Source organism: Gorilla gorilla, chromosome 18 (genome assembly GCF_029281585.2).
Source record: "Gorilla gorilla gorilla isolate KB3781 chromosome 18, NHGRI_mGorGor1-v2.1_pri, whole genome shotgun sequence".
Taxonomy (NCBI): Eukaryota; Metazoa; Chordata; class Mammalia; order Primates; family Hominidae; genus Gorilla; species Gorilla gorilla.
This window is the reverse complement of record NC_073242.2, coordinates 65,392,371-65,407,866: the sequence shown is the minus strand read 5'-3', so window position 1 is coordinate 65,407,866 and position 15,496 is coordinate 65,392,371. Positions and strand designations below refer to the sequence as shown.

The 15,496-nt window shown below is 38.5% G+C and overlaps 1 protein-coding gene and 1 pseudogene across 1 annotated transcript in view; one reads left to right on the top strand and one right to left on the bottom strand.

The window, feature by feature from the left end:
* Nucleotides 1–1,311: 1,311 nt before the first annotated feature.
* LOC129527346 (polyadenylate-binding protein 1-A-like) lies at nt 1,312–7,297 on the top strand (annotated as a pseudogene).
* A 2,884-nt stretch (nt 7,298–10,181) lies between these two features.
* LOC129527819 (sodium/hydrogen exchanger 9B1-like) overlaps nt 10,182–15,496 on the bottom strand; it is a 47,316-nt gene continuing 42,001 nt past the window's right edge. The window contains 3 exon segments of the mRNA XM_055366797.2: nt 10,182–10,416; nt 14,579–14,698; nt 14,700–14,716. Coding sequence (XP_055222772.1) covers nt 10,201–10,416; nt 14,579–14,698; nt 14,700–14,716 — 353 coding nt within the window. The 3' untranslated portion in view covers nt 10,182–10,200.

Sequence of the window (15,496 nt, the reverse complement as noted above, 5' to 3'; positions counted from 1 at the left end):
AAAAATTTAGCTGGGCATGGTGGCGGGCGCCTGTAGTCCCAGCTACTTGGGAGGCTGAGGCAGGAGAATGGCGTGAACCCAGGAGGCAGAGCTTATAGTGAGCTGAGATCACACCACTGTACTCCAGCCTGGTGACAGTGCAAGACTCTGTCTCAAAAAATAAAAAAATTAAAAAAAATTCAGTAGGCAGAACTTTGCACTACTCACCTTGTCATTCACTTTGCATGGAAAGAGAAGAGACTCAAAGTAAGAATGTACTGACTCATGGTCAAATGGCTTGGCTACAGGTCAGGGGGATGGAAGGAGAAAATTTGGAAGACTGGAGAAAAAGACATCTGAGAAAAGGACATATGGGTGGACTTATGGGGATGTACAAAAAGTATGAAGATCTTTGTTTCACATGTTAACACCTACAAGAGGTATCTATCAACAACCAAGGAGAAAAGTGACTCAGCCAGATGATGTTAGCCAACCTCTTCCATTGGCCAGCTCAGTACTGGCACAATTGGTGAATAAATATAGTGACAAGGATGGAGGCTATGCAGAGGCCCAAAGAGCAGAAGTCTCCACTGACTAAGTCTTATCTAGCTACTGCTGCTTCTGAATGTCAAAGTTGTCATCAAGACAGAGCAACACCGAGGCCTCAAGATAGCATCATCCCTCAAGGACACCAAGTAGCCACATGGTGGCAAGCTGAATGCACTGGATTCTTTCCATCACAGGAAGGGTAATGATTCATCTTGGCTGGAACTGATACTTATTCTGAGTATGGATTTATCTTTCCTACTTACATGGCCTCAACCAGCACCACTATCCAAGGGTTGACAGAATGTTTAATCCTCCAATATGGAATCCTACACATCCTTGCATTGTACTTTATAGCACTGTATAAAGGGAATGTACTTTGTAGCACTGCAGTTGCAGTGGTGGACACATGAAAATGCATTTCAGTGATCCTAATACAAATCACGAAATCACAACAACTAGAAGCTGTCAAACTGATGGAGTGATGGAACAGCCTCCAGTAGCCCTTTGAAGCTGCAGGGATGGGATACAAGCATATATCCTAGATCAGTAACCATTATATGGTCCCATGTCACTAATAGAAAGAGGACCATGGATTGAAGAAAGAGTAGCACTATTTACCGTCACCCCCAGGGATTCACTTGGGAAATTTCTGCTTCTTATCTCTGCAATTCAATGCTGTTACACAACGGAAGTAGACAGGAATGTGTTTGGCAGCCAAGGGATGTTTAAGTAGTCCCTTACTAAATTTTGATTGCTCAATTTAAAAGGACAAGTCTAGTAGCCATGGCTACTACACCCCCTTCTCCTATCACCAGGTAAGTGACCTAGACCAGTGGAGGTGCTAGCTGAGGGTAAGAATGTAAACCTGATAGTACCTGTATAGTAGGAAAGGCAGATGATCAGTTTAGGGTGAAAGACCAGTTGAAGAGCCAAGGAGCTATTTTTCCCTCCATGAATGTTACTTCCACATTTCCCCAGCAAAAGAAACCAACCAAAATCCTGGAGGAGCTATTCCTAGATGGAGAGAAGTTATATGAAGTCATGGATCCAAATGACGCGAGGGATGGACAGAGTAGTGTCTTCTGTGGTGTGTAGTCCAGGCCTCCCTGCAGAATGGAGACCCTCATTCCCCAGCTTCCTTAGAGTGCTGTCTGTTGAGGGCACATGACTAAGTTCATGCCCTAGGAATTGCCCTCAGGCCAAAAGAAACTGGGTAGTAGAAGTCACATCCTTGGGGCAAGAACTTAATTTGAATTCATATTGATTGTTGTCAACAGAATTTTAAGTACTGTATGGTATGTGTGTGAAAGGAAAAGAACATTTGAAATGAGCTAATGTAGAGTGGATCTATTGGGGAACTATTGGTGAATAATGATGATGTGGTCAGTGAGGTTCACTGAAGTTCACAGGGTTATTTGAACAGAAAACAACTGGGAGAGGTGGATCTGACACTCAGATTGGGGGACTGTACAAATAATAAGGTATCTGGGCTTCAGTTTTCTCATCTAGAACATGAGGGACTAAATGACTGCCAAGTATCTTCCAGCTTCTATATTCTGTAATGCTTAGGTACTCTGCAGAATATTAAAATGAACAGCACTGGGAGATAGCCCATGGGCTTGAAAAGTGAGGAAAAACAGAAACTGCCAGAGAGAGTTTGTTAAAACCTTAAAAACCTGCACATGGCTGTTTATAACAGTTGTATTCATAACTGCCAAAACTTGGAAGCAACCAAGATATCCTTCAGTAGGTTAATGGCTACACAAACTGTGGTACATCCAGACAAGGGAATATTATACAGCACTAAAAATAAATCAGATATTAAGCTAAGAAAAGACATGGAGAAGACTTAAATATATATTGCTAAGTGAAAGAAGCCAGCATGAGAAGGCTATATATTGTATGGTTCTAAGTGTATGACTATCTGGAAAAGGCAATACTATAATGTAGAAACATCAGTGGTTTTCAGCAATTTGAGGAAAGTAAGAGAGGGATACATAGGTGGAACACAGAGGATTTTTATGGTGATGAAACTATTCTGTATGATACTGGTGGATATCTGTCATTATACAGTTGTCAAAATTCACAGAATTTTACAACACAAAGAGTGAACTCTAATGTAAACTATGGACTTCAGTTATAATAATGTATCAATATGTATCAATTGTAACCAATATACCACATTAATACATGATGTTAATAATAGGGTAAATTGTGTACAGAGGTAGGGATTGGGTGGAGAGCGGGATAGGAAGGTAGTGTTACACGGGAACTCTGTGTACTTTCTGCTCATTGGTTTCTGTAAACCTAAAATTGCTCTAAAAAACAAAGTCTACTAATTTTGAGAAATTTGATGAAAAATGAATATTCATGTAGTACCAAGGTATAAACTCAGAGATCACTGGCTAATTACAGAGGAAAATATACCATTACAATATAGACATCTGGCAATCACCACCTTAATTTAGGAATGAAAATTAGCATCACTGGCAGTGGGACAACCAGACATAAACTTCATAATGTGCCACTATTGGAAGTATACGACATCACCTTTGAATGATTCTGGCCAAAAAATTTAACCTGAATGTAACCAAGTCTTTAAATTTAACTTCAAACTTCAGAAAATTGAGGGGATAGACAAACAAACTAAATGAAACCATGAACAGTCCCACAAATCCAGAATGTGAGATATTCTACGTGACAACTAGCATGGTTCCTTTAAAATGTCAATACCGGCTGGGCACGGTGGCTCGCACCTGTAATCCCAGCACTTTGGGAGGCTGAGGAGGGTGCATCATGAGGTCAGGAGATCGAGACCATCCTGGCTAACATGGTGAAACCCTGTCTCTAGTAAAAATACAAAAAATTATCCAGCCGTGGTGGCAGGCACCTGTAATCCCAGCTACTCAGGAGGGTGAGGCAAGAGTATCTCTTGAACCCAGGAGGCAGAGGTTGCAGTGAGCCAAGATCACGCCACTGCACTCCAGCCTGGTGACAAAGCAAGACGCCGTCTCAAAAAAAAAAAAAAAGTCTATGCCATTTAGCAAGGGATTAAGTATGGAGAAATCTACTGGATTACAAAATAAGAGACAAAAACAAAATGTAGTGTCCAGTTCTCGATTGGATCCTGGCTTTTAAAAATTGCTATAATTGGGAAACAATTAAGAAAATGTGAATCATAGGGTGTAATTATGCAAACCTAGATGCTGTATATATGTATATTTTTGAGACAGAGTCTCACTGTGCCACCCAGGCTGGAGTGCTGGTGCGATCTCAGCTCACTGCAACCCCAGCCTCCCAGGTTCAAGCAATTCTCGTGCCTCAGCCTCCTGAGTAGCTGGGATTACAGGCACCTGCCACTGCACCAGGCTAATTATATTTTCAGTAGAGACGGGGTTTCACCATGTTGGCCAGGCTGGTCTCAAACTCCTGACCTCAGATGATCTGCCCACCTTGGCCTCCCAAAGCGCTGGGATTACAGGCATGAACCACTACATCCGGCCCTATATATTTTCACTTATTTATTTTTTATAAGGAAAATCAAATGTTCCAGCACCACTACTGAGCATCAGTCATTTCCTCTACTTGAGCTGCAATGCCAATATCAAGGGCCATATACTGTTTATCAAGTTTCTATACATGTTCCAGTTTAATCTTATGAGACCACCACAGTGTAGATGGTCGACTAGTTGACTGAAATGTGTTACATGGGGCATGACTGTTTATATTTGAAAATATTTGGGAGTTGAATAATTTTAAGGAATTACTGATAACTTGGTGTGAAAGGATAAGGGAATTGTGGTTATGCAAGAAAATGGCTTTAGTTTTTGAATATGCAGGCTTAAGTATACAGAGGCAAATTAGCATGATGCCTATAATTTACTTTTAATTCAAATTGAAAAATTACATAAAGAAAACTTGACAAAATATTAACAATTAATGGGATTTAGGTGGTGGTTATGTGGGTGCCCATTTTTTCTACCTTTCTGTAGGCTCCAATGTTTCATAATTAAAAGGGAAAAAATGGGGCCACAAGAGAAGGTACAATTAAACATTAATGGGTCCCTTCTCCCAAGCGGTTAGTGCTGAGAGTGTGGAGTGTGTTCTCCAGGATCAGCACATATTTATTATCTTGAAAAATCCATTCCCCCGAAAAAAATACCATGAAAAAAACTTAAAAAAAAAAAAAAGGTTTCTGTTTTAACACCGGTCACCCCTGCAAAACACTTTACAAAAAAATCCTTGTCTTCACTGCCACAGACATTTTCCTTTTCTTCTTGTATAAGATTACCCGGTGAGGCAGCCGAGAGCGACCCACCCGCCCCCTTGCAGCTCCGAAGCAGCTTCAAGAAGGAACAGGATCCCGAGGCCTGGACGCTGGACCCTACACCGCCACCCTCGTCCCAGCCCTCTGCAGGTCGCAGTTCCTCGGCCGTGGAGTAGTTTTGGATTCCAGGTGATTTTGTCTTTGTGCGCTGGCCCAGACTTCTGCCCCAGCCCTTACTCTCCTTTCACGGAAAGCTCGCAGCCTGTGGCCCTACCGGCAGACAGGTGCAGAGGTGAGCCCAGCGTCCCAGCCATCCCCTGTCCTCGCACCGCACATGACCAGGCCTGCTGGCCGGTCCTCTCTATCCTGGGCTACAGGAACCAGATCACCGGCGCTCCTTGGGAAATGCAGGATGTGGAATGTGGTTAAGACCCCATGAATTTTGATGTTATAAAGGACTAGCCAATACACACTAAGTGGTCTCGGTGTGATCCATCACTCCGCAAAAATGGAGTGGGCAACATGTTCATTAAAAAATTGGACAAATCTATTGACTATAAAGCATTGCATGATACATCTGCTTTTGGTAACATCTTTTTGTTGCAGAAAAAACCAGGTTCTTGTCATACCACCAGGAAAAGGCACGCAAACACTTGAAGGGTGAGGGGGAACGGAGTTTATTGGGTGGAAAGGAAAAAGCAAAAATAACTCTCAGCAAAGAGAGAAAGAATCCCGCTAGCAGGTTTCCCACCTCATAGATTAAATCCTAGGTCACTACATGGGAACAGGCCAGACTCCTCTCCACTGCACACCACACAAACTTCCCAAGGCTCCACCCCGTAATCCCAGTGCACAGGTGGGCATTATTCAGAATCAGTGAGGAAAGAGCGGCTTCAACCAGGACCTGCAGTCCAGTTTATCAGTCTTCAGGCTGTTTTAGTCTTGAAGGTGGTGTTTTACCAGAGGACCCTTGGCTGCCTCCTGTCTCTATCACTTTCACATTAGGTGCTTTGTGGTGAAAATGGTTTCAAGGGTGATGGCATTGTACATTTTGAGACACAGAAGCAGCTGAAAGATCTATTCAAAAATAAAATGGATGCTTCTAAATGATAGCAAAGTCTTTGTTGGATTAAGTCTTGTAAACAACGAGAAGCAGAACTCAGAGTTAAAAAGTTCACCAATGTTTACAGGAAGATTTTTGGAGAAGACATGGATGGTAGGTGCCTTAAAGATCTCTTTGGCAAGCTGGGATCTATCTTAAGTGTGATAGTAGTGGTTAATGAAAGTGGAAAACCCAAAGGTTTTGGATTTGTCAGCTTTGAAAGGCATAAAGATGCGCAGATGAGATGAACAGAAAGAAGCTCAATGGAAAACAAATTGATGTTGGTCAAGCTCAGAAAAAAGTAGAATGGCAGATGGAACTTGTGTGCAAGTTTGAAAAGATCAAGCAGCATAGGATCACCAGAAAACAAAGTGTTAACATTTATGCAAAAAATCTTGATGGTATTGATGAATGTCTCTAGAAAGAACTTTCTCCACTTGGTACAATCACCAATGCAAAGGTTATGAAGGATGGTTGTCACAACAAAGGGTTTGATTTGTGTATGTTTCTCCTCTCCAGAGGAAGCAACTAAAGGACTTTCAGAAATGAATGGTAGAATTGAGGGCACTGAGCCATTGTATATAGTGTTAACTCCATGGGAAGAAAAGCAATGAAGAGCACCAGGCTCAGTTCATTAACCAGTGCAGTATGTGCAAAGAATGGCAAGTGTAAAAACTATGCTCAACCTGGGAATCAGTCCCTATCAGCCAGCACCTTCTTCAGTTGACTTCATGGCAGTTATCCTACAGACTGAGAGCCATGCTGCAAAGTATTCTCCTAGCCAAACTGCTCAACTAAGTTCAAATCCTCCCTAAATTGCTCAGGGTGCCAGACCTCATCCATTGAAAAATATGCCTAAGCCACTCCTAGCTCACTACATTTAGTAGTAAGAGACCAGCTTCTTCACAGCTTCCACGAGTCATGTCAACACAGCTGTTGTAACACATCGAAACAGACAATAGGAGCACATCCTGCAGTTGCCACTACTGCTACTACAGATACTCCTGCTTTTTGTACCATTTCACAGTATAAATATGCTGTGGAAGCTCACAATCCTCAATGGCATTTTCATGCACAGCCCCAGGTTACCTTGAAGCAGCCTGCTGTTCATGTAGAAGGTCAAGAACCTTTGACTTCCATGATGGCATCTGCTCCTCCTCAAAAGCAAAAGGAAACGAGTGAATGGTTGTTTCCTCTTCTTCAAGCCATGCCCTAGTCATGCTGGTAAAATCATTGGTATGTTGTTGGAGATTGGTAATTTGGAACTCCTTTATATGCTTGAATCTCCAGAGCCTCTCTATACTAAGGTTGACAAAGGTATAGCTGTACTACAAGACCACCAAGCTAAAGAGGCTGCCCAGAAAGCAGTTAATGGTGCCACTGGTGTTCCAATTGTTTAAAACTGATCAGGGACCACAGAAAGAAACTTGAGCATCACTGAAGAAAAATATCTCAATATCAAAAACCTTAAATACTATGGAAAAAATTTGTAAAGTATAAAATAAATTTAAAAAGGAAACTTTGAACTTTACATACCAAGCAGATGTCAGATCTAACAAATGCAATGATAGTCCTAGATTACTTATTGATTTGAAAAGAAAAAATCCTCCCAAAATAATAAAATATAGAAACACTGTAATGCTTTTTAGACTCTGTGATAAGTAATTTTCAGCAAAGTATAAAAATTTAAAGCATTCCTTTAATTTTGTAATTCATTAGTGTGGAATAGCTAAGAATGTCACTTCTGTTTTAAGTAACAGAATTGATAACTGAGCAAGGAAAGGTAATTTGGATTATAAAATTTTGCTTTAATAAAAATTCCTTAAACAGTGAAAAAAATAGGCAAAGATACAAAAAAAGTTTATAAGAAACAACAATCTTGTATTTATTTGTTATTTTATTTTATTTTATTTTATTTTATTTTATTTTATTTTTTTGAGATGGAGTCTCGCTCTGTCACCCAGGCTGGAGTGCAGTGGTGTGATCTTGGCTCACTGCAACCTCTGCCTCCCAGGTTCAAGTGATTCTTCTGCCTCAGCCTCCCGAGTAGCCGGGACTACAGACACCTGCCACCATGCCTGGCTAGTTTTTTGTATTTTTAGTAGAGACAGAGTTTCACCATGTTAGCCAGGATGATCTCCTTCTCCTGACCTCCTGATCCACTCGCCTTGGCCTCCCAAAGTGCTGGGATGGTGTGAGCCACTGTGCCCAGCCTTATTTGTTTAAATACTATAAACACTAATATCATACACATGGTTAACTGGTTGTAATTTTAAAATTATATTAATAAATTTTTATAAAAACTTTTTATAAATAAAAAACTTAAAATTTCAAATAAATAACAACATCTGCCACACTACCTTAAAACGGCGACTATTTCAGTATTATGAACATATATCACAGACACTTAGAGAAAGTTCAATAAATAAAGAATAAAAAGAATAGGTACAACAATTTTCCTCCTAATCAAAAACACAATTCCTCATTTTGAAAATTATTTCTTATCTCTCTTTTATTAAAATAAACTTTCTACTTTGAAATCTAATCCTCTTGTGAATGTAAAATACTATCTTGTAAATATGTATATATACACATATATTTTATTATTATGTTTTTTGAGACAGAGTCTTGCTCTGTCTCCCAGGCTGGAGTGCAGTGGTGTGATCTCAGCTCACTGCAACCTCTGCCTCCTGGGTTCAAGCAATTCTCCTGCCTCAGCCTCTCCAGTAGCTGGGACTACAGGCACGCAGCACCACACCCGGCTAATTTTTTGTATTTTTAGGAGAGATGGGGTGTCACCATGTTGGCCAGGATTGTCTCGATCTCTTGACCTCATCGTCTGCCCACATTGGCCTCCCAAAGTGCTGGGATTACAGGCATGAGCCACAACACCCTGCCTATATTTTTATTTTTTTATAAGTGACAATAAGATGTCCTCATGATTTAAATAGTAGTCAAAACACTGGCACAGTTTAAATTTTTAGAATTTGAGTACTAGAATTACAATATTTGAAAATGGAGTCTGTACTTTGTTGTAAAACTATAAAGAGAAAATGTCACTAAAACAGTAGCTATTTTATCTTTTCCCAGAGTTATTCTCCCAGAGTGTATTTTCTAAGAGTTATTTCCCAGACGGTTTTAGAACTTTTGGCAGTTTCGGTGATATATTCTGTAAAAGCCCTTAGTCTTAATAAGAATAACACATAGTTTTGATTCCTTAAATTTTAATTGCTTCACTTGGCAAATTTATGTGTAAATTTCATATTCTGTGGTATTTTAATATCTTGCTTGTGAGAAGAGGAAAAAGAGGAATGAAAGTAATATTCAGTCCTTGCATTGAGCTTTTGCCAAAGAAGTCTAAAGAATTTCTAAAATGCCATTCAATAAGGCCATTTTAGAAGTGTTTATATGACTCTTATAACTTTAAAATAAAGAGTCTTGAAGTTAACTAAAACTCACTTTGCTTGTGATGGGTTCTACATTAACATGGCAGATTTAATCAGCCAGAATTAAAAGGTAATTCTATATTACTAAGGAGAAGAAACTGCCACATGACAGTAGTCTCCAAATCTTTCATTTTTGGAGGCTGCCTTTTATGTCTAGATTTTAAAATACTAATTGAAAAAATTATAGTTTACTTCCATTTGTGATTTAATTTTATTTCTATAAATAAAAATATAGATAATGTTTCATCTAAAAACCGCTAAACCAGACTTTCATTTTAAGGGCATGGCAGAAATAAGGAAAGACTAACTTGGTTCTATTACTTAACATATTATTTATTCAGGTAGTCACCAAAACCAGAATTTAAAATCTATTCGGTTAACCCATTTAAACTTGATGTGTTTTACTCCCTTTTTTTTCTTTTTGTAGTGATCTTTTTAATTGAATTACTGGACATCATAGGGAGTTCTACTCCTCCTATTTGGAAACTTAGGCTATCTTACCAAGTTCAATATTCAAAGTTTTTCTTTCTGCCGTTAAGTTTGTTTAATTTTATATTAAGCTCAGTTTGTATTATGATATCAAATTCAGCCTGAGGGATTACTTTAAACTTTCTTAGGGTATTTACAGATTTAATTTGTTCTTACAGTATGTAAATACCAAGACAGCATTCCATTTAATATTATTTTTATTAAATTAACTTTGGAGTAAAAAGTCCAAGAAAAGCCCTGTACTGAAATCACATGTTTACTAAATCCTGGATTTTCTGTACAGTCCCTACATATTTCTACTTTAGAATTCTTCTTTCATGTGAAATAATTTATTAAAAGAAGCAGGCAGATGATGACAGGTAAACTTTTTAATGATGTTCTAATGTTGGCAATTGCAGTTTTATTTTGCTTGGATCATAATGGCGTGTAAGCATTTTAGGCCCCAGAATGCCCATAAGTAGAGCTCCATTTGGAGCTGTGATCAAGATGGCTAAAAATGCTACTGTCATCACATCCTTTGCATATGGTTCCAAGTGGGGTGCGGAGACTGTTGCTGTTTCTAGAGCCAGAGGACCTAACACAGCCTACATTTAGGGGTAAAAATGGGGCATAAAGAAAAATATTAAACTGAGTTAATATATAATGTAAATGGCTCTGTTAAAATAAACAAAATCTAGTACTAGACTATTAGAAAAAAAAGTACTCAGTAATTTTCATAAGTTACTCATCAGTTCCATGTTCTTCCTAGCAAATATATGTGGAGGAAGAGTACAATAGTGACAAATCAGCATGCAAACATTTTTTGGCTGATTTTGCACTCTTGTCCTCTCAGTGTTCCTCTATTCAAATATCTCTTTTGAGTGTTGCCCTCATAACACCAGGAGTTCTAACGAAACCGGTTTTGCTTAGTTGCCTTTATCGTGTTCCAGTGGTTTTTGACTACAAGAAGACAAAATAAAATATTAAGTTTTCTTATGGTTCTCTAGGATTTGTTGCCCTTCTTCTCATTGTTCTCCTTATTCAGGGGGCACTGGGTTATAGCAGAACTGACAGCAGGCTTGGAATCTAGCAAACTGGGTTTGAATTCTATTTTTGCTGCAACCAGGCTAGTGACCTTGTACAAATGACTCACACTCTCTAACCTTTTACTTACTTACGTGTAAAACGAAGAACAAAATACTTATCTTACTGGATGGTTGTGAAAATTAAATATTAGGATGTGAAGAATACCTGGCACAGAGTAGGTATTCAGATAGTAGTAAGTTTCTTTCTCCTTCACTCCTCATCCCCTGCCAGGTCAGAGATTGAGTTCTTTTGAAGTTTTTGTTTTAGAATGACTCTACCGGGTCACAGGTTTTTTTCCCTAGTTACTTTCTACCACATTATTTTTAATAACATAAAGCAAATTTCTTGCTAACTCTCTTTCCTTGTGTTTAACAACTAGGCATGAAATTGCCTTAAAATTTGGGGGAATTAAATACCAATATATAACATATTTTCTATGGAGTTGCAAAGTAACAACATAATAGTAGAAACATTACCTCTGATATGGAACATTATGGCAAAAGAACCCCTCAATTTAAGATCAATTTCTATATCCTAAATCAATAATTTAAAATGGTATTATTTTTATATCATAACTTTTAATGTACTGAACATGATCCAGTATGCTGGAGGATGCTAGGGAGAAAAAAATAATCATGCAGAAAACCACCTTGAAAGAATCTTACAGTTTAGAAGAGGATTTGAACATAAAAGAACTGCCAACAGAAAAAACAAAAACAAAAACCAAACCCATTGACTTTTAAGAGATGATGACGATAATGGTGAAACTAGAAATAATATTTTTATAGTTATATGGCATTCATCATATGTCAGGTATCATTCTTAAAGCTTTCCATTTATCAATTCATTTAATTCTTATGACAACCTTATTATGTGAGGACTTTTATTAGATGATAAATGATTTCCTCCTAGTGACTGAGATTTAATATTATTCTTTAAAAAATCCAATTGCCAAGCTGATCTTACATTTGTAAATTAAATTATTTATTTACTCTCCTAATAGCTTCTATTTTTCCAGTCTAATTTTTATCAGTAACTCAAAACTAAGGAACAAGAGAAAGTTGATCCTTAGCCAATTTTATTTTAGCAGCAGAGAACGGCGGAAGAGGATAAAGGTGAAAATAATTTAAAATTGAAATTTAAATATTTGTTGATCGTATTTACTTGTGACATTATTGTTATCTATTATTGCTGTTGTGACTCTACTTGTATAAATAATTAATTTTTTATGTCTTGCCAGTTCCTGGAACCAGCTTGATATTCTTTTTGTAGAAGCTAGCCTGGAGCCAGCAGACAGGAATAGGCAGAAGCAGAATAATACTGCAGGACTCGAGTGAGTGGTCTCTTTCCTCATACTTGCTTTTCTTTTTTCCCTGCTTTATGAAAATTATGAAATAATGAAACAAAATTGCAAGAGTATTGTTGGAAGGAGAGAGAACAGATACTCCTTTTGCAGATTTATTATTCCCTAGAGTAGACATTAAAAATAAAAAGTTATTATTTATATTTCTTGAAGGTAAGATAAAATAACAGCATTGTTTTTTTAACTGAGCACCACCATATGCCAGAGAGAGTGCTAAGCACTTTACATGGATTATCTCATTGAATCCTGACAACACTGCTAAGAAACAGATATAGTCATAGACTTCATTGTAAGATGAGAACACTGAAGGACTGAGAGACTAGAAAATAATTTTCCTGAGGTTATAGGCAAGTAACATGGTATTCAAAACAGGTAGTCTGGCCCTATGAACCTGCTTTTCTAACATGATAATAGAGGATTTTTTGCATGAAAATTTAGGAACTTCTGTTTTGGAATAACAACTAAGAAAAGAGTCACAGGAAATTAAGGTATATTATGCTGCCAAGTTAAACAGTCTAACAAGAAGTAGCAATATATTTTAGTAGGAGGAGAATATCCTTGAATAACAGGGCAAAATTACAAGGTTTTCCTTTCCATTCATTCATCCTTGCAGGCATGCAATACCTATTTGCCTCCTGCATGTCAGTCACTGTGTTAAGTGCCAGGGAGAAATAATGAAAAACAACGGCAACAACCAGACACTGTCCCTGTCCTTACGTAGTCTATCAAGGGGGCGGGGGCAGGGATTTAGCCATTAACCAAATAGTATACAAATAAATGTGTAATTAAAAAAATATATGTGCATTTGTGTGATGGAGTGAGTGGCAAGGTAGGAAAAGTATTTTTTAAAAAATCAATGTGTCTCTATTTTACTTTACTTTTTTTTGCGACAGGGTCTCACTTTGTCACCCAAGCTGGAGTGAAGTGGCGTGACCTCAGCTCACTGCAGCCTCAACCTCCTGAGTTCAAGCAATCCTCCTTCCTCAGCCCCCAAATAGCTGTGACTACAGGTGCGTGCCACCACACCTGACTAATTTTTTTGTATTTTTTGTAGAGACGGGGGTTTTACCATGTTGCCCAGGCTGGTCTTGAACTCCTGAGCTCAAGTGATCTGCCTGCCCCAGCCTCCCGAAGTGCTAGGATTACAGGCATGAGCCACCATGCCTGGCCTGTGTCTCTACTTTTTAAAATCATAACATTTAGCTTTGTTATATTCAGCAAAATATAAAAACTCCAATTTTCAGATATATTCTTATTATATATTTTAGGAAAATAAAAAACATATTTTCATAAACTTAGGAAGTACTTATTGAAAGAATACTTTTTGATTTCAAAATAATTGCTTTTAAAACTGAGATTTCAAAAGGTTACATTGGCTGGGCCCAGTGGGTTATGCTTGTAATCCCAGAACTTTAGGAGGCTGAGGCAGGAAGATCACTTGAACCTAGGAGTTCAAGATCAGCCTGGGCAACATAGCAAGACCTCCTCTTTACAAAAAAATCAGAAAGAAAAGGCCAGGTGCAGTGGCTCATGCCTGTAATCCCAGCACTTTGGGAGGCTGAGGTGGGCGGATCACTTGAGGTCAGGAGTTTGAGACTAGCCTGGCCAACATGGTGAGACCCCATATCTACTAAAAATACAAAAATTAGCTGGGTGTGGTGGTGTGCACCTGTAATCCCAGCTACTGAGGAGGCTGAGGCAGGAGAATCGCTTGAACCTGGGAGGTGGAGGTTGCATTGAGCTGAGATCATGCCACTGCACTCCAGCCTGGGCAACAGAGTAAGACTGTCTCAAAAAAAAAAAAACTGAAAAAAAGCAGTTGGGTGTGGTGGCAGGTGACTGTGATCCTAGCTACTCAGGAGGCTGATGTGAGAGGATTGTTTGAGCCCAGGAGGTTGAGGCTGCAGTGAGCCGTGATCATGCCACTGCACTCCAGTTTGGGTGACAGAGTGAGACCTGGTCTCAAAATGAAAATAAAAGTAAAAATAGAAAAAGGTTACATTGAGTTTCTTTGTTTGTTTTTGTTTATTTATTTATTTTTTTGAGATTGAATCTTGCTCTGTCACCCAGACTGGAGTACAGTGGTGCCATCTCAGCTTACTGCAACCTCCGCCTCCTGGGTTCAAGTGATTCTCCCATCTCAGCCTCCTGAGTAGCTGGGACCGGTTACGTTAATTTTAATGAATAGTTATGATCAATCAAACATTTAAAAAGTAAGGATAATAGCTCATATTTTGTGATTGGAGTAGCATTTTTCATTTTAAATTTTAAAAGCATCAAAACAAAAGCATTAAGCAATAGGCTTAATATGTTCTTACCTGTACTGTAGCTTTGGGCATCCATGCTACAGCAATAAATATTTTCTCCTTAAAACTAAAACCAGCAAAGCACATCAATAGATATGTGGTTAAAATTTGAACACATAATGCCAAACTCAAGAGTGGCAACAGATATGCCTACAACAGATGAAAACAAACATAAATAACAAAATATTTGTGAAGAAGTGTTCTTTATGCCCAGGAATATGATTTCTAAAACTTTTGAAAGCATTTTAAGGCTATTGTCTCTTCATGTGTTTAATTTTTACATAAAACAATGATAATAAAAAATGAATATGATGGAGGATTCTCTGTAAAGTGCAAGGGAGTATCTGATGGTGGGGGTTCCATGAAAAATAAGACAGATGACATTTATACAATTCTGAACTAATAGACTTTTTTTGAATACTTTTATTATTATTAATAATAATTTACTTTTTGAGAAGGATTCTTGCTCTGTCGCCCAGGCTGGAGTGCAGTGGTACAATCTCAGCTCACTGCAACTTCCGACTCCCAGGTTCACGTGATTCTCCTGCCTCAGCCTGCTGAGTAGCTGGGATTATAGGCGCGCACTACCACACCTGGCTAATTTTTGTATTTCTGGGAGAGATGGGGTTCCCCATGTTAGCCAGGCAGGTCTTGAACTCCTAACTTCAAGAAGTGTGCCCGCTTCAGCCTCCCAAAGTGCTAAGTTTACAGGCATGAGCCACAATACCCAGCCAATAGTTTTAAATGAAAGTACTCAAAAAGTGCTGATCGTATCAAATATGTTCCCTCAGGAAAGAAATCTTATATTTATTTCCTTAGATAACTCAGGGAAGATATTCAGGGCTGTCCTTGGTTTAAAAAAGAAAGAGCACACAGTGTAAAGGAAGAGCAATATGAAAATATGACACTGTATCAACATGTGTTTCTGAA